Below are 25,639 nucleotides of genomic sequence, written 5' to 3'. Positions count from 1 at the left end.
CATCCTACACAGAGTCAGCATAGAGTTTTTTTTTTTAATTCTACAACTAATAATGTCTAGACTATAAAATTCTTCCTAGGAATAAACTAAGAATCTAAGTCACAGAGAAAGTGTTTTCAAAGCACATGTGCTTTAGTCACAGATGAAGAAGTAAGCTATATTTCAGAAATTTACCCTAAATCTAAACTCTTACAGGGCAGAATGTGAAGCAATAGCTAAAAATCGAACACTGAAAAGGCATACTCTCACATAGATTATCAAAATGTAGATATACTCATATTTCAGAGCCAGTTATCAAACTATAAATGTACTGTGTCACAGGATCTTAAATCTAGGCGGATCTCCTTAAGAAGAAGTGATGCTAACTGAAGACCCAGATATTATTACATATGTGTTGATAGTTTTATATTTAAAATGTACTCATTCACTCAACCTTCCATTCAGCTCTTGTGTTAGACCTTTGAACTAAACTCAGAGTATATGACAATTCCTCTACCGTATGTAAGAATCCAAATAAGATGACTTTAGAACAGTTAGTGAGTAGAAGAGGCAGCTCCTGGATCCAGATCTAGTGACCACTGGCTGCCTTCTTGTCTCTAGGGTGCTTGGACAATGCATGCATTACTGTGGAGTGGGTTTTGGTTCAGTCATGGAGGTATACCACTTTGTTATGCACTACCTGTTACAGAAATGTCCTTTAATTTCACATTTTAATTCTGTCTCTTCTAGTATCTGCCTCAGTGAGCTGGTGGGATGTCAAATGAGTTCATTTATATAAAGCACTCATTTCAGTTTTTTTTTTCTTCAGGATTTAACTACCTTTATTTTGTGCTTAAAATAAATATGCAAAGGGGAGAGGTAATAAGGGTGAAACAGAATTAGATTATGCTAAAACAAACACTTGAAATTCTAGCCAGAGATAAGACCAATAGTAAAGGGTCTATTGGTGTTTGAAGGAAAAAACTACAAGAAGTCTAAGCGAGACCTAAATGAGTTGAATCTCATTGTTAGCTTTAAAAAATGTATGAAAAATTATCTTGAGAAAATTGGCACCTGAGGCTTTCAGGTGAAGAGGAGATAAACATGTTTTTGTGTTGATCCCAAGTGTGGGATTGGGAACAGACTAGTAAGAGACTTCCCCTTAGAAGTCGAACCATTTCGTGGGGGAGCCTGGATGTTGCCAGCTGAAAACATCCTAGTAGAGACTCTGAGAGGATATATATAGATACATAGATATAGATATAGATATAGATATAGATATAGATATAGATATAGATATGAGCCCAAAATAAGAGGATTGGAGAGAGAGGACGTGGGATTGTTTTGGCTGTTTATCCTGCACTTCGAGAGAAGCTCCTAGAAAGAACTGCTCCAGGGAAAGCTTCAAGGCTTTGGACTCCGGCTGAGGCTTTAGGCTCTAGTTGCTCCAGGTTCCAGCAGCAACTTGGGTGCGATTGCTGGTTTGCTGAGGTCCTGCTGAGTATGCAAGGAGAATCGCTCCTTGGAACTAATATCCTTAAGGTTTCATTATTATGTTCTTTAATCTTCTTTTCCTATTGTTTGGGTTAGTCGGGTTGTAAGGGAGGTAGGCTTGCTTAATAAGTTCATAATGAAATATAGTTGTAAAGAGAATTGAGCCTACAGTCGGGTACACTGGCACGCATGGGTGGCTGAGTCTAGAGAAAGAGTTCTCTCCGTGCCTCATGATACAGAGAGCGGCTTCTAGGGCCAGCTGCTAGCTGAGCTTAGCAGAGGAGTCCAGGAGAGACGTTTGGAGACAAGGGCACAGTTCAAGGCAAGTCTCTTGTTTTGGCCACCACACTGGATACTACCTTGGATGCTTGGATTTTCCTTGAACTCCTCTTCTTTCTGAGCCCAGCTAGCTCTTCTGTCTTCTCCTCCCCGACTTGCTGCATTTTCCAGCCTTCCATTTCAACCGTTCTCTTTCCTTATTCCTATGGCTCCTTGGCTGTCTTCTAGGTGGTGAGCTGAAGGGTTCTGAGCAAGAGAACCGTGAAGGTTCTCAGGAATTAGTTTTTACTCTTTCTTGAGGAAAGGGGCTGCTGGAAGACGACAGTGTACAAGTGAGGCTTTCAGAAAGATTCTTCCTTCTATTGCTTCCGTTCTTCCACTTCTGAGCCTTCTGGGCCCTTCTTTTTATCAGTTTCTAGGAAGAAAGGCTCAGCTAGAGTCATGGTCATCACATTGTTTCCCTCTGGCTGGAACATGGTGTTAAAACAGGGCAAGGAGAGGGCCACGAGCTTGGGTACTTACCCTTTCTGCATCTCTTTCATTTTTTTTTCTTCTGTAACTGACATTCTCTGTCTTCTTTGAGAATGAAAAGAGAAAGGACACTTCCAAGTTTCTTGCCTCTGGGATGTGGGGATTTATGAAACACCCATAGCGCGGCACAGCTTGAACTCTTCTCACCGCTGGTCCATCCTCTTCCTCGTCTCTTTTGTTACTCACTGCAGTATCTGGTGACTTAGGGGATGCAAGACGTTAGAAAGGCAAGCTGTGAAGTAAAATTCAAAGATTTCATTCTCCGGTGTCATGTTTGACTATCACTGCTAAATCAAAACCCACAGGATAATGAGGTGATTGCACAGCTATTTCTTGAGAACAAAGGCCCACTTTCAAGAATTCTGGGGTCACTTTCTGACTCTTTCCAGGCGCTCAAGATGTCGAAGTGAGGATACGGCGGGTCCTCCGGAGCGAAGTTCTAGATTTCCCTGGGTCCTCCGGTAGGAGCTGTGATCAACTCTGCTGACAACACAGAAGCCAAAAATGTGTATATCATCTCTGTGAAGGGAATCAAAGGATGGCTGAACAGGCTTCCTGCAGCTGGTGTGGGGGATATGGTGATGGCCACAGTTAAGAAGAGCAAACCAGAATTAAGGAAAAAGGTCCATCCGGCAGTGGTAATTCGACAACGAAAGTCATATCGAAGAAAAGATGGGGTGTTTCTTTATTTTGAAGATAATGCAGGGGTCATAGTAAACAATAAAGGCAAGATGAAAGGTTCTGCTATCACAGGTCCAGTGGCAAAGGAGTGTACGGACTTGTGGCCCAGGATTGCATCCAATGCAGGCAGCATCGCATGATTCTCTGGTGTACTTGTAAAATATATTCATTAAAAAGTCTTTGCTCTTAAAAAAAAGTCTTTGCTCTTGAAGAAGAAGAAGAGGAGGAGGAGGAGGAGGAGGAGGAGGAAGAGGAAGAAGAGGAAGAAGAAGAAGAATTCTGGGGTCAAGTTCCCATGATTTGCATGTACATGGTTGTAATTTTTTAACTCCTCAGAGAGTCCTATTCTGCTATGCTTCTGCAGGTCACAGGCCTTGAGCTATGTTTGATTTGTAACGTGAGAGTCTGGTGGTCTCGTGAGATCATTGCCACAGATCTGGAGGGTAACAGGATGATCTCTGTCTTCTGATCCCTCAGATGGATTCTGGTAAGGGTTCACTTGTGGGTGTCTTCAACCTGGTGTGCAAGAGACATGTATGTAGAAGCTGTTTCTTCAAATGTTCTTTTCTTTTGACACATCGAAAGGCTTAATGATAGTGCATCCTCTAGTCACTTGTGCAGGAAGAGATGGAGGATGCTGTCACAGGTCAGACATGGCGGTTACTTCTTTATACTCTTCCTGGTTCTTGGGATGCTGCTCAATTCACACATCTTTGAGAAAATGAAAGTCAACCGCTTTGGTGACCCGGATCATGGACTTCTGAACAGATTGATCTGCCCCTGCAAGAGTTGGCTTCCTGAATTCCTGATTCTATTTCCCCATCTCTATTATCTTTACCTGCATCTTCATTCTTTCCTCCAACCCTTGCTCCTCAGAGCCTTTTAGAAACTTCAGCCTTACAGGTGACACACCCCACACAATAGGTCAACCCTTGGAAGCACCTTAAACACCATCATCTTCTTGTTACATTTTTATGAGAAACTTTCGTTGTTTCTCTCTCTTTTTCTTTCTTTCTTTCTTTCTTCCTTTTTTTCTTTTGAAGGTGGACTGTCACTGATGGTCACAGAAATGGCCCCTTCCAATGAGGAGTTTTTCTTTCTGCTCCAAATCCCTCTGAGCAGAGTCTAATGGGTCTGTGAGACTGGGCTGCATAAGGAAGCAGCCCTTATGCTGCTTTCCTGATCTAACCCATTGACATCCAGAAAGAAACAATCATTTCATGCACTGGGATGTTTCTGAAGAAATCTTTCCTGTCTCTTCGTATTAGGTTTTTTCCAACCAGCTTCAAATGTGCTTCCTAACCTTGCTGAAGTCTAACTTTTCTCTAGGAAGTTGTTGGCCCTTAAAAGGCCCTCCTAGCAGTCTTTCAAGAAACTTCTTCTCCATGTCGGCCTTCTCTTCAAGTCACAATTATATATTTTCAGTATCTTCCTCAGCATCAAAAGATGAAAAAAACTGATGAAGTTCATGGGGCATCCAAGGAGGAAGTGGTTGTTACCTGTGACATTGCTCCCAAGTAGTGAAGAAGACCAGGCTTTTCGCACTAATTGTAACAACACTATTCTCAACAGATGACCTTCTGCCCTGACTCCATCCCTCCATTCTTCCTCCCACAGTCTTGACTCAAAACTGTGATCACCTTTTCAATTCTCTTTTGAATTCTTGCAGTCTGGCGGGTACTTCTTATTAAAACCTGGCCTCGCCTCACCCCTGCTCTCCATCTCAAATCTTAACCTGCAGTGAGCAATCTACAACTCTTAGTAACAGTGCAGTCACTGAGAATGCTTTAGATAAACTTGTTTATTCAATAAGGAAAATTGAACCTGTCTATTTATCTTATTTCCATGGCGATATATCAACAAGACACATCAAACATATGCCCTTCATTCTTTCAGGATCAGGTGGTCTGTTTTATTCCTTTTCAGTTGCTCTTGATAGTTTGAGGGCACTCATCCATCAGATTTAAACTACCTGTCTCTTTTCACTTCTCAATATTAACCCTAAGCTACAATACTTCTCTGTGTTCACTATTCGTATTCAATGACTCAATCTTAACATTTGTCCATTGACTTAAGAAACAGAACATGAACTGTTGCTTCCACAGTTCAAATCTGTTGCTTACAGTGAGATACAAACATGGGGAGGTTACACCGTATGAGATTTCATGGAAAACCACTATAGTAAGACATATATGGCAGGGGAAAAAAAGCCCATGAGTGAATTTGAGTTTGACTGAAATTTAAAGTGTATGAGAACTATTTTTAAAGTAAGCCTGATTTAAATAATTTAATACAAAATGTATGCTTACTCCCAAAATCCTGACAATATTGTTAAAAGAAAAATATTTCATTGAAATCTAGGCACAGTGAAACCTCATTTTATATTTGATCTCTTGCACTACCAGAACTACAAGGAAAAAAGTTTAGCAATTAGAAAATGTCACATTTGCTATATCTCAAAATACACAGAACAATGATGCTACATAGAAATATGACTATAAACTGGTGTTGGGAGGCAGGCAGGAGCCATGTGGATGCACATCACCCACCAAGCATCCACTTACGAATGATTCAGCTATGGCAACATCACTAAAAAGAATAAGAAAACAAACCCCTCTTACTATATCTACTCTTGCATAGGTCACTAAATCAAAAACCTATCACTTAAAGTGGTAAAATGTGGTAAAAACACAGATAGATCTGCACATAAAACTAAGTTCCATATAAAGGCTTCAAAACAAGTATTTTATTTCACTTTTAAAAACAAAACATTTCTAATTATTAAAACAAGGACTTCACGGTAAAGAGATCAATCCTACATGTTCCCCACTCTGTCACCACTGGGACTAGCTAAAAACTTCTGTTCTTTGTGTCCCTGCTCTCTTAGAGAATGGAAGCACAGAAAAACTTCACTCCACTCCTGCATCCTAGCAAAGCAGTGAAAGGATGAGTGAAAATGATGACAAAAATCCTAAAGGCTCTTAGCTCAGATAAAAATCTATATTCCAAAAGGGACATTCATTTAAACTGTAGTTATAGCTATGAATAAGAGTAATTATTCCCACTGTTTGGTTATCCAACATGGCCGATGCTCATTGCATACCAACAGATTAACAACCTATAATCAACAGACAAAAACACCTTCACGAATAAACCACTCCAACACAACTGAACGATGGTCAACATAGAGCCGCATCAGAGATCAGTGCAAACATAAACCTCTGAGGACTTAATTCATCTACCCATCCCATGAAAAGCGCTACCATATTTGAGCCTTCCCATCAAAATTAATTATGAGGGGTAACTGAGCATTCTCTGGCAAGACGTGAGGCCCATTCCACAAGACAGAATCTACACCTGGTAAAGTAAAGCCACCCACAAGCCCGTGTCAGGGGAGGTCGCTGGACACTAGGGAAGAAATGAGTTTCGTTGTTTAATTAAACTGACAGGGCCTGAAGCCACCTTCTAGGTTTGCATGCTCACACACATACAGGCAGCCGCCCTTTCCGCCTTAACCAGAAGTGCAAGCCTCTTCCAGGTGAACTGTGGTAGATGCAGAGACCTATGGCTGCATAAGGTGCTAAGAATACGTGATGATTGTGCTCTCGGTCCTAAAGAAGATATTCACAGCACCCCCACAAAAGACAAGGGAACACTGCAGACATACAAGAACTGAAAGAGAGGGAGAAGGGACAAATGCTACCTTCTAGGCAATCCACAGCCATGGCCATAATTAACTCACCAGGGTTATGAATGCCTGTGCCAGGTCTGCACAAGAACGGGCCCATCCACGGCCAGGCATGGACAGAAGAGGGAGCCTTATCAAACCTTCCCCTGGTTGCTGAATTGGTTCTCGCTGACGGATTCTGGGAGAAAAGGAATCGCTGACTTCATTTATGCACCCCAGTGGTGACGTCACCAAGCTCCAGTGAATAGCCTTAAGCCAACAGTCACACACACACACACACACACACACACACACACACACACACACACACACACGGCCCTGGTTAAACTAAACGGCTCATCGCAAAACCAAACCAAAGGAGCGAGAGGAACATGGGAGAAGAGAGAGAGTAACCTGAATGTAGTATACGCATGCATGAATTTAAAAAAAAAAAAAACTAACAAATAAATTAAAACCAAAAAAAAAAAATCATTCGAAAGCTAATAGCAGATGCACATTAACATACATGCCATCCTATCTTCAGAAAAAGTTGCAGAAAAAGGCCAAAGAAGAGGATTTGGATCACGTCCACCAGCGTATGTATGCCTTTCCTTCTATAGATGTATAATTTAAACGGATCTGGGATGGTGTGTAAGAGGGTAAGGGCGTTTCCTATCACATCTCTCTGCCTGGGTTGGATCCCAGGGACCCACATAGAGAGAGAGAGAGAACTGGTTCGCACAGATTTCCTTCTGACCTCCCAACACTTGCCCTGGCATTATAAGACACCCGTCTTTTTCACTCCCTCCAGAAAAATAAATAAATATAGTTTTAAGTTTTAATAGCTGAAACAAAAATAAACTCATGGCCGCTGAGCGTTCCAGCACATCTCTCCACAATGCACAGCGAGAGGGCGACAGGGAGGGAAGCAGGCATCTGCACAACTTTACGATCCCATTTCACGTACACTCCTTATACGTGTACAGTGTTTGAACATAACTCCATGTATCTTAATAAGATGCTTTTTAGAGCATAGTGGGATGTTAAAAGATTTTAATATAGCAAGCGCTATACTCCTCTTTCAGTTAATAGCTTAAGCAACTGAGAATCTGGCTGATTAAGAGTCAAAGCAGCAAGCACCGCTTAAACCTCCGTCCGCAGTAAGCATCTAATATATCGCTTTCTGGCTTATTCCTTTTGCAACAAGATTTCATCCCCTTTTGGAATCTTTTTATTCTCCAATATCTGGGGCTTCTTCTTATGAATAAAATCAATCACATAATCTCTACTCAGTGCACTTTCATTTTTTTCTATCAGCTACTGCTTTCTAACATTTTTCTTGTGGGTAGAAGTGGATTCCTCGGTGTGGGGTACTTTCCAGCACCAGGCAGTTATGGTGTGGCACACTCGTCAACTGGTTAAACGTACAATCCGGAGACATTTTTTTTCCAATGGTGAGATTTATTAGATGGTGAAATCATGTCTCTGGGTGACGGTGGGAACCTATTACCTGAGTCTATTTTAGAGAAATGTTCCAAAGAACACCCCGAGTGGAGGAAAGCCCTGCATTAGGGGCACAGGAATGATGGGTCTAAACTACAACCATTGTTATCTCATATTTGCTGAAAACCTGCTGGCCTTATTTCATCCAAATTTATATCCTCTTACTTGAATTGTTGGGGACAAGGATTCAAGGCATATCAGGGAAAATGTTAGAGGAAAAAGCACAATGCCAGATACCACTACAGTCAACAAAAACTTAACTTCAAAGCAGTGCAAAGGTGAATTTCACGTGTGTCTGGCACGACAAACATACAGTAACAGCGGTGATGAGCCACTGGGCTTGTTGGCTCTACCACACAGCCTGGGTCATGTTCTTAGTGACGTGTGATAGGACATGAAATTAAAACGTTTGTTTCTGTGTTTATTATTTATTTCCTATTGGTCAGAAAACTGGTATAAGAACAGAAAACTGGCTTTCTGTTTTACTAATTTGTCTTTACAGTGTAATGTTTTCTATCTCGGAGTATGTACAGGAGAAAATACGTGTGAAATTGACAGTAGAAGAAAGGTTATATGTGCCTTTTGGATCTTGAGTTTGGTTACCCTGAAAGATCACGTGTTTTCTGGTAACATTTAATGTCTCTGCTTCTTTTAAGAAGTGGGACGCTCTCAACTGTTATTTATGTTCCATCTCAACCCTCAGTCTGTAAACAGACTCTAAGCTCCTTGAGAAACCATATGCTAAAGCTCTCTTTACCCACAGAGTGCCTTAGCCTTGCATAGTGCCATATGGTATACTAAACATCCTCACATCCGTGACTGCATCTGATGTATATGACCATGAGGCTGGCAGACGCACTCGTCCCCTTGCAGAGATGAAGAAATAGCCTTAGAAAATGGAAGCAACTTGTACAAGGTCAAAGGGAGTCAGAGCAAGCCAGAACTCACCACTTCTAACTCTTTTTATCCAACCTGTGATGCTGAAAACAATGATACTAATATCTGGGGTTTTTTTTCTATACCATAAACAGAATGCTTTGAAATAATTCCTACTAATTTTGACCCATGTTTACTGGGTAGAATTAAATTTGGACTGAATATTTGCCAATATGATATTACTCCGAGAGTAAAAATAGTCTACTGATACATAATGAGGCCACTAGGACATGGGCAAATGAAGAAAGTGTCAGAGGATCCAGTCCCTGTGTGCTGCAGAAGCCACTCAGCTCCAGGCTACTGACAGCATTGGGAAGAAGGAAAGTGGGGTTGCCACAGACTACCCCATAAAGAGTCAGGGTATGGGATCTTATCTGAAATTTCTCAGTTCTTTTTTTTTTTTTTTTCAAGACAGTGTCTCTCTGTGTAGCCTTGGCTGTCCTGGAGTGACTTTGTAGACCAGGCTGGCCTCGAACTCACAGCGATCTGCCTGCCTCTGCCTCCCGAGTGCTGGGATTAAAGGCATGCGCCACTACCACCCCGCCAATTTCTCAGTTCTTAAAAGCTCTTAGGGCAGGATGGGGGTGCACACCTTTAATCCCAGCACTTAGAAGGCAGAGGCAGGTGGATCGCTGTGAGTTTGAGGCCAATCTGGTCTATAAAGGGACTCTAGGACAGCCAAGGCTACACGGAGAAACCCTGTCTTGATAAGCAAAAAAAAAAAAAAATTTTTTTAAAGCACTCTTAGTCCTGTTTTTAAGAATTCTATGTGCCAATTATTGTCTGTGGATGGAAATGTGTGGCCTCAGAGCTAATGCCTTAGATTCCTGGAGCTGACAGAACTGTTCAATCACGAGCCATGTACACTCTGTCTTGATCAAGAAAGAGAAAAGCAAAAAAAGATAAGACGAAATGACCGTAATCGACTTGTTTTTCCTCTGCTGTGCCTTCATTCTCCCTGGAGTTTGTGCTCAGAGTTATGGGCTTCAAACAGTACTTTTACATCACACAGCTGTACGTAGGGGGTATGTTAAAGTCCTTGACTCAGAAGATACTTAATGTAGTTCTGCATGCAAAGCAAGTTACTCATGGGAAAAGGCAGAGGCTGGAGACAGTGCGTTTACTCCTGCAAGGGCAAGAGCGGGTCCTGCCCCCACTTTACTCTTCAGGAGGGGTGTGTTAAAAAAAAAAAATATATATATATATATATATAACTCAGAATGGAAGAAAGAAAAGATCCTCCTGCAAAGCACATGTCTCTACCCAGAAGAAATGGGTAAGACCTCTGAATACATGGGGTCCGTGTTGGGATTAAAGTAGGTACTTCACAGCATCTGGGGTTGGGCGTGAAGTGGAAAACAGTGGAGGAAAACAATGAAGCACAATGTGTAAAAATACCAAAGGCATCAGCTGCCTCTTTTCAGCTACTGGGAACAAAAACTAGCGAGTACAAAAGGATATTCAGAAGCCTCTGGTAAAGTCTGAAGCCTTAAATAGCTCATGGTTCAAACAAGCTGGGAAATGGAGGCAAGGGAAGTCAATTGGGAATAAAACGGATGCATTTAGCTTTTCTCCTGATGCAAAGCTTAAAAAACAGCCTCAAATAAAGATTTTCCCACCAAGCTCATTGTTTCTGTGATGGTGTGGTCTTTCAGATGCCAAAGTCACCCAGGCACAGTACTGCTGCCTCCCTACTCAGCGCTGGCCAGTGTTACGTTATCCGTCTGTTTTGATCCTACTGTGAGATCACAAGGCCAGCGTAGGACTCATGTGAAGAATATTTGGATTCAAGACTGACTTGAATTACCTGCTTTGGCAGATGGTCCCTCTGAGCCTCACCTGAATCATGTCATAAAATAAAAGTGACAATACTTGCCACAGCCACCTCTTTTCCCAATAAACATGATAATCGGCATCAAAGTGTCTAACAGACTATAATCCTAGTCATATATCCAGCACACAGAAAAATAAAAGCCGCACTGCTCTACAATAAATACTAGTCAACACTTATGATGACTCTAAAGCTGATAAGGTAGCCATGATAGTGATGGGTAAGAGCTCTGACACGTGGAGTCTATGCTCGGACTAAAGTAGGTACTTCTTAATTTGAGGTTTGATGCTGGAAACAGAAAGGCTTCGGGCTAAGAGTTTGTGATGATATATTGCTTGTTTACCATCAATTTACATAGGGAAAAGAATATAATGGTATATTAGCTTAATTAAACGTAGGAAGGCAGAGTCTGGAATCACACAGTCCAAGAATTACTTAATGTGCACATGTCACTGGAAGCCACCAATTATAAAGCAGACACTAGGCTCACACACTTATTATCAAGAAAACTTTAGGGAAATGCAGCTGCTTCCTCAAAACTTAGCTTAAAGTAAGGCCACGTGTTCGAGTTTGTTTTTTTTTTAAGCTATTATAATTCCCCCTCCCTCCAGAGGACTCATCATAAAGCAAAGTGAGGTTTGCAGGATTACACAAGCCACACATAAGAACTATTAAATTCCTATTAAATAGGAATACTAACTAAGGGGTTTTCGTGGGTATTGGGGAACGAGGGCACAGGAAAGAAGCCCAAAGGTCAAAAGTGCATTCCCAGAATTCTAGCATTCTCTTCGTGTCTTCACTCAGAGTCCACAGCATTACTTCAAGCCCATTTTCTATCTATAGAATAAAACAATCAGGCATCATCAACTTCCAGCCTTCTAGAGCCTATTTAGGAAAACTCGGGTTAGAAGACCTTTATCAGAGCAACAATGCTCTGCTGCTGTGGCTGTTACACGTGAAACATCTTCACACTGTCCCTGACTGACACCAAGGAGTAAACTCCGATTTGAACTGGGAAGTGATTGAACTAAACCTGAAATGGGTAAAGCAGAGTAGGAAAAGGAAAGCTTCTCGACTCAGAGGAAGAGTCCTGGGGACACATGGACCTGGGAATACCAAGCAGTGTGAAGGACATGTAGTCTCACTTGGTCCACTCCACAATGAAAAGTCAACAAAGGATTCTGTTCAAATGGTCTGTCTCAGAATACCGAGGATGCTCACAGCCCGAGTGTTTATCCTTAACATACCTCATGTATTGAGAAGGTAACCAGCAAAGGATGCCAGCTTAAAGGTACAAAATCTATACACATCTTTTATCATTTAAGTATCAGGCACTACCAAAGATAATAAGCCAACAAATAATGCATTTCATGCAAGCTCACTATAGTATTGCTATTATCTGTTAGGGTAAGTAAATGCCATTTTTGTTTGTTTCTTTGTAGATTTTCTGTTTCAAACATTGATATTAAGTCCCTTTTAGCAGGATCCTGATGAATGGCTCTCTTGGTATTAAAGTAGCTGTATCCCTCGAAATTCATCTTTCATAAAACTATCTTCAAAATAAATAAGCTGCCTGAAAAGACTTTTCATCAAGTAAAATATAAAGTTTTTTTTTCAGGCAGTCTTCACTAAGCCATTTATGGATCATAATGGGGTGCCACCTATGTACAGAAGAAAACAAGACAAAAGATGTTATCTAAATCATGCTTATGATGCTACCATTTGGGAAGATGAGGCAGGAGAATTTCTATGAGTTTCAGTTAGCCTGTCCTGTCAGAAAGCAGAAAACAGCTTTCTCTCCCCCTCCTTTTTCCCTTCTCCCCACCTTGTGTGTGTGTGTTTGTGTGTATGTGCACTACTAGAATATGTTTATCTTTACTATCTTTGCACTATCATGTATATGTCTTAGTAGGGTGGAGAATATTATTTAAAAAAAAAACAAAAAAAGGAGCCCTGCCTAGTGCCTGCATGGACCCGGGAACTTCCTTCAATTGGCTGGGTGACCTGAGATCAGATCCACATGTGTTCTAGACTGTGGGGTGTTCTCTGTGGAAAAAAAAACACATGATCAACTCCTTAGATGCCAAAAAAGCATTTGACAAAATCCAACACACATTCATCTTTAAAGTGTTGGAGAGATCAGAGATACAAGGCACATGCCTAAACATAATAAAGGCTATGTACAGCAAGTCAATAGCCAACAACAAATTAAATGGAGAGAAAAAGAAATTCCACTATAATCAGGAACTAGTCAAGGCTGCCCACTTTCTCCATATCTCTTCAATATAGTACTTGAAGTTCTAGTTAGAGCAGTAAGACAACAAAAGGTGATCAAGGCAATCCACATAAAAAATGAGGAAATCAAAGCATTGCCATTCGTAGATGATATGCTAGCACACATAAGCGACTTTCAAAATCACACCAGAGAATTCCTACAGCTGACAAACACCTTCAGTAAAGTGGCCAGATACAAGATTAATTAAAAAAAAATCAGTAGTCCTCCTGTATGAGAAAGAAATTAGGGAAACAACCCCTTCACCATAGCCACAAATAAGATAAAGTATCTTGGTGTAACTCTAACCAAGCAAGTAAAGGACTTGTATTGAAAAAACTTCAAGTCTCTGAAGAAAGAAAGTGAAGAAGATAACAGAAGATAGAAAGATCTCCCACGCTCCTGGATTAGGAGGATCAACATAATAAAAATGGCCATCTTACCATAAGCAATCTACAGATTCCGTGAAATCCCTATCAAAATACAGACCTTGAAAGGTCAATTCTCAATTTCATATGAAAGAACAAAAAAAACCCAGAATAGCAAAAACAATCCTATACTATAAAAGATCTTCAGGAGGAATCTCCATCCCGGATCTCAAGCTGTACTATAGAGAAACAGTAATTAAAAACGGCAAGGTACTAGCATAGAAATAGGCTGATTCATCAATGAAATTGAATGGAAGATACATAAATAAACCCACACACATATGGACGCTTGATTTTTGACACAGGAGAATCGTCAAGGCCAGCAGAACTAGTCCTGGTGGGCGGGGGGGGGGGGGGGAGGCCTGAGGAGGGGGGATGCTGCACAAACTGTTGTACCAATCAAGGACAATGCATGCAGTAAACCTAGACCCCTCTTCAGACATAGCCAATGGACAGCTCATCCTCCACGGTCCTGGGGAGAGTAGGAACTGCCTCTAACATGATTTGATCACGTCTCTTGGTGTAGAGGCCTAGCGGCACACAGAGGAAGGGGAAGCAGGGCTATCCAGATGAGACCTGATAGGCGATGGTCATATGGTGGGGACGGAGGGCCTCCTCTGTCAGAGGTCTAGGGGAGGGGAAGAGGGTGGAAGTGGGTAGGAGGGTGAGAATGGAAAGATAAGAGCGAGGGGATGTAATCTGAATAAATGATAATAAAATTTTTAAACGTATAAAAAAAGAATAGTGTAGGAGAAATTGAATGAAAGAAGAAAGAAAAAATGAAAATTAAAAAATCTCAAAGATAATTTGTAACTAAGGTAAATAAGAGAAACGAAAATATTTCAAGTCTCATCCCTACTTCCTCTCTGAGTTCTTCCTCTTTATAAACCAAATTTTTTACTGAAAAGGCAAGCAAGACATGCTAAGTCAGCTTCTCTGATTTTGTTGAAGGTAGCATGAAAATAGTTTCTAATAGTCGTGAAACTCTCTGGAGTAGACCAAGCCATCTCACACTTACAATCCCAGAAAGTATGATGCTCTTGCTTATATTATCACAATAAGGAAATTGATCTCAAAGAGTTGACAAGTGCCACTCACAAGTGCCGATGGTGGGACCCATCTCCAGGGCCCCTGATTAGGAACCCTCAGTCCCTTTCCCATTTAGTAGCTCACACTGTGGCAGCCTTAGCAGACATGCCATGCACAGATGGGACACATTTCCGGAGACCATCGCTTCCCCCGTTGTTGCCAATTTTGCACACAGATACAAAGGAAACAAAGTCAGGGCACAAGGCAGCTTTGTTCCTTTTTCATTCCTGCTGTATAGTTCCACACCTTCTGTTCTGAGGATTATACAGAAATAATCGAGTTCACAGGACCCTTGACACCATCTGCTGACACCGCACTGCATAACCTCAAATGTGGATGATAATACAATTAAGTTTTAATGTGCCTGGAGATATTATCCAATTTGTGAACTGTCTAGGGAACATGCATCTTCCACCTCAGTTCACCTTTGCTGTTCTCTTCACTGTGGATTAATTCTTTTTTGTCTTCAGGTACAAAGACTAAAACTGACCATCATACGCTCCTATGTTCAGTTCAGAAATTTGATCATAATTATTCCATACCTAAAGAGGCCCAAGTCATGCTTTTTTGAAATATGGGAGACAACACAGTTTCTCTCCCCTAGTTATTCAGATTTTTTTTTTATTCTTGTGAATGAGACTTCTTTACTCAACCACAAGAACCAATCAAAAGAACATCTATTTTTGGTTGTGAGCTTAGCTTTTAATGGCTGAGCCATCTCTCCAGCCCTCCTTTAATCCCAGCACTCGGGAAACAGAGGTAGGCGGACCTCTGTGAGTTCGAGGCCAGCCTGGTGTGCAAAGTGAGTAGCAGACAGCCAGGGCTATTACACAGAGTCACCCTTTCATGAAAAAACAGAAAGCTAAAACAACAACCCGTCCCCTGCAAAAAAAAAAAAAAAAAGTAAGCCTATACATACAACTAAGAGAGCATGGCTGAATCTGAACATGTCTTCATAGCTGTCACAAATGCTGCTCAACATTCAAGAGAAGGCATGACAAGGCTTTTTTCTCCTTGATAAAGAAAAGGCAAAGCACTTTTTCAAAGCCAGGATTTGTCTCCCCTTCTCCTAGGACCACACATTCCTCCACTTTTAAAGGTCATTCTTTTTGTTATTATTTAATTAATTTATTCAGATTACATCTCAATTGTTTTCCCCTCACTTGTATCCACCTATTCCTCCCTCCTTCCCACTTTCACCCTACTCCCCTCACCTAGGTCTGTGACCAAGGTCATTCTTAACATTAACATGAAGAGATAAAGGGATCTCATCCAAGACTATAGATTGGATACTCACTGCATTCTACAAGATGGCTTTCCTGTGGTACTCTGATTAGCTACCTTTTTCCTATCAGGTCTTCTTCCTCTTGGAAGCCCTTGAAGAATCAATCTTCAAGATTGGTGATGACTCCAAAGCTTAGTTCAGGTTTTTTTTTGGGGGGGGGGGTCGTTTGTTTGTTTGTTGCTATCCCTGCACAATCTCCTCTGATTGCTCATGTGCAAATCTTCTGTCCCCAACTAACTTTTCACTTTCTGCATTACCTGGATGCCCTGCTTTGGTGAGGAGGATCCATCTTCCCCATCTGAGCTGAGCCTGACCCTTGCACTCAGCTCTCATGGTGCCTAGACCTCATCTGTGGCCTCCTCTGTGTCCGATGTTAGTACCAACCACCTGAGACTAATATAAAAAGATGTATGTTGAAAGAAATTGTTTCTTAGTTTTCATTGTTTTTATACTATTAGCTTTTTATGGGCACCTGAAGAGCAAAGACTGAAAAGGCATGGGTCATGCACTGCCAGGGTATCGAGCCATAATCATGAATACCATATTGGACATTTACAACGTGATGGTCATATTAACTCCATAGGTGACTTAGAAGCCAGACTTACTGCATTCAAGCCACAGTTTTGACATTCATTAACTTTGGGCCGTTAGAAAAAAAAATTAACAAATGCCTCAATTCATTTAACTATGAAATGAGAAATACCTTGTAAAAGGGCCATGACGTTCTTAGAGTGGGAGTGGACATCGATAGGTGTTCAACCTAAACATACCAGTGGGCCACCCTATCCGACAAAGAACACAGACAAAGAGTGTGATGTGAGACTCAGGAGTCAGCCCAGGAGATGCCCCACCCCGTCTCACTCCCAGGAGTAGTTACATTAACACACAACCACCTCTCCACCTTCAATCCCACTCATGTATCAGTAGGAGGCCTGGAGCACCAACTCTGTTTCAGAGCTGACCACCTCTGGGGAAGCTTTCTGTTAAATGCAGACAATGTTGCGTGCTACCTAATCCGATTAGGCGTCTGTTATTAAATTAGTTAAGAGAGATAACGCACCTGGACTGATGTGTGACATACAGAGAAACTTAAATGTTAAGCTATTTGCTACTAGAACTGTCTCTCACACAGCAGTCCGGGAGACGGCACGATAAATCAGAATGTCTCCCAACAGCTAGGAGACATCACATTTCTCATAAATGGGGCAATTTTTTTATTGGCTCTGACCCCAATCAGGACTCTTCCCATTGAAAGTAAATTCAAATCTTAACTGCAACAGAAAGGGGCACACACCACATGGTAAGGAACACAGAGCACTCAGACCAGAAGGAAACAATTGGAGCCACACCCTCCTACCAAGCCGGCAAAGCAAGGATAACAAGGGCGGTAACAACTCCCATTCTGCAAAGCTTTTAAAGGATGCAATTTTTCCTCAAAAATTCAGTAAGAGATTGCACTTTAAAAGATCAAGTGGGGAGAGAAAAAAAAAGCCTCAGAAAGGAAAGTAGGCACCCCCATGTATGGAGGTGGTAATCCGGGGCACCCTTGTAAAAGGCAAGAATTGTGTAGGCAAAGAGAAAAGGACCAGAAGATGAATATAAAGATAATCTCAGAGAGGGTGGAGGTTTGGGTCTGTCCAGAGTCTCAGTGAGTAGGGTTTAGAAATGAACACCAACATTACACTCTAAACTATGTGAATTGCTGAATTGAGAGGTATATAATAAATTTCACAGTATATATCTAACTCCAAACTGTGGTTTCATCTATGTTTAAAAAAAGTTTCTCCAAGCCTGACCTTTCTCAGGACAGAGATTCAACTTCCCTGGGAGCCTCAGGGATCATAAGGGCAGAGGAACTCAGGGTGCCACTGGGTTGGCCTTGATTGCTAACTAGCTGCACTGCCTAGGGAGTTATTCGGCAGCTATGAGCCTCCTGGTCTGCAGAGCGGAGCTAATGCTGGGCTCTAGCTCTGTGACCATGAGTGCTAAAGGCCCTTAGGGTGATCCATGACACACAAGAAACATGTCCATTCTGTTGTCCCAAAATAGGGAGTTCAAAGGGTTTTCATGGCTGTTTTATAGATTCTGGAATTAGATGTACTCTGTTAAGCATTACAGTCAGGACTGGTGACAGAACAGATGGGGAGGATGATACCTCAGAATGTGTCCTTCTGTCAATCAAGACTTTCAGTATAGCCCTGACCACATAACCAAACTCTATATCAAAACTGAAAACCAAAGAACGTATTCTGCCTCGGTCCCTGTGGCTCAGTCTCCATGACTAGACTTAACAAGGCCTGTTTACTCTGGACTTATTTTACATTCTGACCCATTCTACAAGGAAGGGTCGGCTTGAAAATCTAGGTCACTCCTTTGATCTCTATGTTTCCAGAACTGAGGGTAAACCCTGCACATACTCATCTCAAAATCTGAGTGATTAGTAATCAACCAGCAAATAAGGCAACAGGAAAAGGGGACTCCAAACCTAAAACTGTTGCTAAAACCACAAGTAACTAACAAAGAAAAATTAGTAGAATTTTTATATTTTTTATTGCAGTTTACAGGCATAGGCATCAAAAAGTGATTTTAAAAGCAAATTGTACTTACCATTATATTGGAAATCTTTAGGTGATTCAACGAAATAGTGCCACCACACCCCTCTAGGTGACTTGAAATGTTCTGTATGCCTAAGTGTTCTGAGAAGATTGTGTGGTCTCTGCACTAGGCTGCCTACATGTAGAAAAAGCATGTGCTCCTCTATCAACCCCTGATTTTTCCATTACCAAATGAGGGTTCTAAAGGCCCACGATGACTAGGATAAATCACCCCATTCCTTTTACTCTATTAAAGTAGATATTTTATGTTTCACTGCCACAAAATCCAAGATGAACACCAGAAATAGCCTAGGCGAGTTGAAGACTCTCATTTGGAAATGGCACCACAATTTATCCTATTTCTTACTGTACTGTGAGTATTACATTATTCAGTAGAAGCATTTGTGGGGGGGTGGGCAGCTATTACACAGTTTTGCTGAGTGTTAGATTCCTGACTCAAGGTGGTGATTTAAAGGGGACATCTTCCAGAGACTAGGTAACGTTGTAGAATCCCCGCCCATGTGACCCCAATGTGTTTGCATAAAATAAATTGGCTCTATGACATTCCTGTCATGTTTACTCAGTGAGCAGGTAATTTGCCGCTCTCGTGACTCTAGGTGCCATGTACCTTGAGGAAAATCAATCTCCTTCCTGTTTTGTTCATCACAGCTCCCCCCACCCCACCCCACCCCAGTGATACTGACTGAGATGAGGCTGCAAGATGAAAACCTGGATCTGTTTTCCATAGGCCACATTGTCTAAAGAGGCTAATGAATGAATGTCACACATCACTGGAGACCCCGTTCTGGGGCAGAGGAAATGTCTACGCACCCAACAAATGTGCTGCTTTGTAAGCATTCCCTACATCAGGGGGAAGAGATCTCTGCCTGTCTTTGCCTCCCGTTTAAAGGCATGTGCCACCACCACCCAGTGATTGCTAATTATTAAAAGAGGAAATGTTCACATTTCAATCAATGGTCCCATAGTTCCCTTCATTTTTTTTATAAGACAAGAAGTCTAAGATGGCTGCTGCACTGTTGCAAGGACAAAAGTGAGATCTTATTGAGGATGAGTGTACACCAGCAATCCCTATGTACCCACCATGGTAACTGCAGCATGGCATATGTCATGAGACAGAAAAGCCTCGCTAACAGAACCCGCAAGCAAACATTGCAGAGATCTGCTGCCCCAGGGGCTACCCTCTGAACATCTTGACCTCTGCATGTGTGGAAATTTGCAGCAGAGGTAGGGCTGGGTTCTAGGAGGCACAAATAGAAACAGTAAAGATGTGTATTTAAATAGAGAAATAACTTTAGAACATTCCTCTACATATCACACAGACACTGGTGATTATCTGAGGGCCTGATGAAATTTGTTATCTAAATGATTATTTGGCTTATAACACTTGACATTCTTATTAACAAAAGAAAGATAGTGAAATAAACAAAACTTCCCAATCTGCATGGTTCCTGTGATTTTCAATGCCAAGTTTACACTGATTAGAAGTACAGAATTAGAAGTCAACCTGATATTAACTTTGGAGTGTATAAAATATGGATACAGAAAAAAACTATTTCACTAAAACGTGTCTATTATTTGCCAATAACTGTAACCTTGGCATGGTTATCAGGTGAAGACAGTTGTCAAGCAAGCCTGATTACTTCAGTTCAATCCCAACAACCCAGGTAAAGCTTGAAGGAGAGAACAAAAACTACACAAGGTTGTCCTGTGGCCCTCCATATACATGCCATGGTGTATCATCCACAGACACATGTATGCACAATAATAATTTGTTCTCAAAAGTGTTTAAGATCATTTGAAGGCCAATGGCCTTCTATACCTTGTCTGGTACTCAACATCTTCTCAATAAGGGAGGGAGGGAAGGAGAGAGGGAGGGAAGGAGGGAAAGGGGCATCACAGAGGCAGGAATCCATACAATTCATAAGGTGGTTAAAGAAAATCACAAATGGAGCATTTTATCCAGTGATAAACATTAGGCATAGATCAGATTTTCAACATCTCATCATTGCGTTTAACACTGACACAACTCCGTGCTAAATATCCTAACTACACTTTAAGCCCATTGTTTCTACATCTCTCTGCCCTCTACCAAGAACACATATTCCCTCCTCTCTCCTACCCATTCACACATTTACAAAATAAAATTGGTCTCCAAAATACCCAATCGTGCACCAAATTGAACTTGAGGTGCAGTGTTTACTTAAGGGTTCGGAATGAGTTGGAGTGCAGCGCTGGAGAGAGGGGTTCACAAAGGCCATGGTTCAGAAGAACTGCTCCCCTTCTATTCTTATGCGATCTGAACGACTCACACTCTGAACATAAATCAGGGCATCCCTCCAGAGTGTGAATGTTTTGGGAGGATGGAGACCATTGCTTTTGTCTTTATATCCCAGGAGTCTACCACAGCACTGCCACATAGCAGGTGCTCAGTCTATGTGTGAATTGCATAAATGAGCAAGCAACAGCATAAAGAAAAAGCATGCTTAGGCAACCCAGCCAGAGGCAGAATTCGATATGGTAAAGCACTGCACTTAGCCCATTAGAAAGCAGAGTGTGCAGAGTCCTCACGTGTTTGGTTTCAGGTAGCATTCACCCTCCCTCAAAAATTGAAAACCAACATAGTCAACTAACCTAAACCATGGGGTCTTACAGAGACAGAAGCACTAACCAAGGACCATCCATGGGTTGGACCTAGGCCTCCAACATACATGTAACCAATGGGCAGTTTGATCTTCATGTGAGTCCCCTGGTAAGCTGAGCGTGTTCCGTCTATGACATGGGCTCTGTTGCCCGTTTTCAATCACATCCCCCTATTGGGGCTGCCTTGCCTGGCCTCGGTAGAGGAGGATGAGCTCTATCCTAGTGCAACTTGATGTGCTGGGGTGGGTTGTGTGGGGTGGGGGGGTGGTTCCCCTTTTCTGAGGAGAGAGGGACCAGGAGGAGAGGGGGAGGGGCCTGCTATCAGAATATTAAGTGAATAAATAAGTGAAAAATAAATGTTTTTTAAAAAATGAAAACAAAGAGGGAGGGATTGCTTTGGGAATAAGGTTTTAGAAGGCTGCCCTCCACTTGATTTTTAGAGAGAAGGGAAGGGAGGGAGAAGGAAATAAACACAAAGGCAGGAGAAGATGCAGAGATGAGGGGAAACACTACCAAGAAAAAGCAACGGCAGGTCTACACAGTGTATCTAAAATCTACACACACCGACAGCCTGAGGACAGCCAGCTCTCTCCTTCCTTTCTTTTACAGACATTTATCTAAAGCCTTAAACTTAGCCAAGGCTGAGTGTGAACAGCACCCAGAGAGTAATGACTCTGGGGTTGAGAGTTAATAAAATTCTGGAATGAAAAAAATTAACAATGGCAGTCAAAAGCAAAAACCAAGCCAAGATCTAATTATATTATACTTTCATGACTGTAAAAAAAAACATTATTAAATATTTAATAATCTACCAAACTCCACATTTTTCATCTACCCAGGGATTCCATAGACTTGCATACAATTATCTCTTCAGTTAAACACACAGCACTTGACAAGTACTTGGATCATAGCCTCATCATCATTGCTGATAACACTGGGCCACTTCAGATGCTTGAAGCTTGCCTTAATGTCTGTGATTAGAAGGGTTTGGGTTGTTGGGTTGTTGGGTTAAACCGGTCTCCTTGGTTTAATCAGTACTTCGGCGCTATTTGCTTACACCTTTAATGTGAGCCTCCTGGTGGATGACTTGTTTGATTTTCTATATCCTTATCCTACCAGCGCTTTCGAAAACCAAATGAAGGAATAAAGGTAGAAGGCTCAGCAAGCAGAGAACAACATGTCATGTTGTCAGCCGAAACGTTGACAACCCATTCTGGTTGCCAAAAGACCTCTGGGCCTGCATTAGGCTCTATTATCTGTGGTGGGTGGCTTTCTTTTGCCTGCCAACAAACTATCTCTGATTCGGACAGCAAATAGAGGAATCACGATAGCACGGTGACCGAGATGGAAACGTGTCTTTATGGCCAAGTCAAGAGAACCCCACAGAGAACTGATTTCAGAAGACACCACCTCGCTGCACATTGCACGTGCAGCAAATAGGCACCGTGCATAGAGTTAGGAAGTTTTGCAGTGAGAGAAACGTAAAGCAACTCTGAACAACTACACCTCCACTCCCGGGGAGATGCTGCCCTGTTCTCCAGCCCTTCCTCCTGTTTCCACCCATCTGAACATGCTAACTAATTTCCCTTTAAAAACTGTGATAGTGAATCTGTACGTGCATTGTTATCTCAGTGGCTTGCAAGGCTTGCTGTGGAACTATGATGTCACACCGGATGTAATCTCCTAAAACGTACATCTTAGTTCACACATCTAATAATTTTACTTTATTTTGTTATTTCTTTTAAATAAAAAATTTTCATACTCTATAGCTTGATGGGAAGTTACATTGTATAATTTCACAATATGGTGTTAGATTGGTCTATAAAGTTGTTGTCCTATTGTATTTTCAAAGACACATCAGGGAACGAGGGGCTGTGTATGCTCAGCGCATTCAGGACTTTTCCCATCACAGTGGCAAGTGCCTGACAAAAGCAAGATCAGGAGAAAGAGTCTTATTTTGGTTCGGAGTTTAGTAGCAAGAAAGGCGTGGCAAAGTGCATGGTGGGAGGAGCACTCGGTACCCAAGCTTCATAGCTTGGTGGAAACTGAGAACAGCACAAAATGTAGGGCTGGACTTTAACCCTCAAATGCCTTTTCTCAGGGGCCCACCTCCAGCAGGAGTTCCCCTGCTGGGAATCAAGGTTCCAACAATTGAGCCTGTGGAGACATCACTCCTTTAACCCATAAGACACTACATATTTCCAACATTGAAGGAAAAGCTTTGATTCAGAGCTTCAGTTTCCTTGTTGATTTTTTTCCTTTCTTTTTAAATGTATATTTTATTTATTATTATGATTTATTAACATTACATCCTGATTGTTATCCCCTCCCTCTTATCTTCCCACTCCCACCCTCCCTTCCCTCTTCTGCCTGTTCGCCTCCCCTAGCCCTCTGATGGGGTGGGGCTCCTACACCAACTGTCTGCTGATAACCTATTAGCTTTCATCAGGATAGCCTGCATCCCCTTCCTCTGTGTGCCCACTAGGCCATCTTGCCAAGGGGCAGTGACCAAATTGCGGGCACCAGAGCGCATGTCAGAGGTTCAGCATCAGTCTCCCCTCTCATACCACCACCTGGAGAGTCAGCAGTCCGTCTGCTGCCTCTGAACAGGGCTCATAGTCCTCTCCATACACTGTCCTCGGCTGGTCCATCAGTTTTTGCAGATCCCCCGTGTCCGGATCCACAGACCTTGATCGTCTCCCTGTGGAGCTCCTGCTCCCTCCAGAACCTTCCATCCCCCTACTCTTCCCAACAACTCTCAGTGCTCCATCCAGAGTCCAGTTCTGAGTCCCAGTATCTGTCCTGATCTCCCACTGGATGGAGTCTCTCAGAAGACATCTATGTTGGGCTAATATCCACTTATCAGTGAGTATATACCATATGTGTCTTTCTGGGTCTGGGGTTAACCTCACTTAGGATGATCATTTCTAGTTCCCTCCATTTGCCTGCAAATTTCAAGATTTCTTTGTTTTTTAATAGCTGAAGAGTAGTATTTCATTGTGTAAATGTACCACAGTTTCTTTATCCATTCTTAGGTTGAGGGACATCTAAGTTGTTTCCAGATTCTGGCTATTACAAACAAAGCTGCTATGAGCATAGCTGAGCAAATGTCCTTCTAGGATGGTGGAGCATATTTTGGGTATATGCCCAAGAGTGGTATAGCTGGGTCTTGAGGTAGAACTATTCCCAGTTTTCTGAGAAAGCACCAGATTGATTTCCAAAGTAGTTGTACAGGTCTGCACTCCCAACAGCAATGGAGGAGTGTTCCTCTTTCTCCATGTCCTTGCCAGCAGGTGCTGTCACTTGTGTTTTTAATTTTGGCCATTCAGATAGGTGTAAGATGGAATCTTAGAATTGTTCTGATTGTTTGCGTTTCCCTGATGATTAGGGATGTTGAGCATTTCTTTAAGTGCTTCCCAGCCATTCAATATTCCCCTGTTGAGAATTCTCTGTTTAGCTCTGTATCCTATTTTTTAAATTGTATTATTTGGGTTTTTTTTTTCTCTTTCTGTTTTTTTTTTTCTTCTAGGAAATCTAAAGTGGAACTCATTTACTGTCTTAATTGTTATTTCACAAATTACTGACAATCTGAGTGTTTTCAAATGATGTTTGTTTCTTAACCTTATTACTTTAATTTATATCCATTAGTTACTGGGGAGGGAGAGAAACACATTTTCAAATAAGTAGTCGATGTTACTCCTTTATTACCAATACCCCAGTACCAGATTACAGTCAAGTATTTTCTCTAATTTCAACAGCCATGTGAGATTTGAGCTGGCATGATTAACCATTTCAGGTCTGATTTACTGTTATTAAGGAACCTTTAGCCTTTTTCTACAACCTTAGTGCATGCCTGCACAAGCCTTTTCTCAGTAGCGTTGCATATTCTTCCAAGAATTATTCTAATGCTGTCAAAGTTGGTTGGTTTTCCAAGTTCAAAACCATGACATTTCTTTCCTTTCCTCCCTTTATTTCCTCCTCTTCCCCTCCCCCTCCTACATATTATTCTCATCTTTCCCTCCCTTTTCTTTTTCTTTTTGATAGCCTGGAATGTGTGGCCTCACTCCCTCTATCTCTCCAGTTCGGGATGCCGGGGTTTCTGGCCTATACTTGCATGCATGCCTTTATATTCACACCGAACATAGTTTCCCATACTTGCATGCATGCCTTCATATTCACATCGAACACAGTTTCCATTCCCCTACTCTACCTCAGTTGTCAAAAGAAGCTCTTATTTCTGCTTCCCGTTTGTTAACTGTGCTAAAAACAAACAAGTGAAATCCCACCGTGGCCAAAATTTATCATCGATGTAATCAATGCGAAAGTTCTATCTAAAGAGGCTCTCTGACAATGGACTGGCATTGAGCTATAAATATTAATAATTTTCTTCAGGTAAGATCAGAAAAAAT

The 25,639-nt window shown here is 41.8% G+C and overlaps 1 protein-coding gene and 1 pseudogene across 7 annotated transcripts in view; one reads left to right on the top strand and one right to left on the bottom strand.

The window, feature by feature from the left end:
- Positions 1-25,639, bottom strand: part of TAFA2 (TAFA chemokine like family member 2) — a 420,034-nt gene that overhangs the window by 140,463 nt on the left and 253,932 nt on the right. Inside the window, exon 1 of one of the 6 annotated variants that reach the window (XM_084760230.1) lies at positions 2,275-2,381. The exons of the other annotated variants lie outside the window; for them this stretch is intronic. Within the exon in view, the coding sequence (XP_084616356.1) occupies positions 2,275-2,318 (44 nt within the window). The 5' untranslated portion in view covers positions 2,319-2,381. Of the gene's footprint in view, positions 1-2,274; positions 2,382-25,639 lie in introns of those variants that run through there. 6 annotated transcript variants of the gene reach the window in all.
- Positions 2,694-3,143, top strand: LOC311585034 (large ribosomal subunit protein uL14-like; annotated as a pseudogene). Its single transcript has one exon. The product of its transcript is annotated as a large ribosomal subunit protein uL14-like (transcript).

Source organism: Acomys minous (genome assembly GCF_964271855.1).
Source record: "Acomys minous genome assembly, chromosome: 15".
Lineage (NCBI taxonomy): Eukaryota > Metazoa > Chordata > Mammalia > Rodentia > Muridae > Acomys > Acomys minous.
The sequence above is the reverse complement of the archived record's forward strand: the minus strand, read 5'-3'. Positions and strand labels throughout refer to the sequence as shown.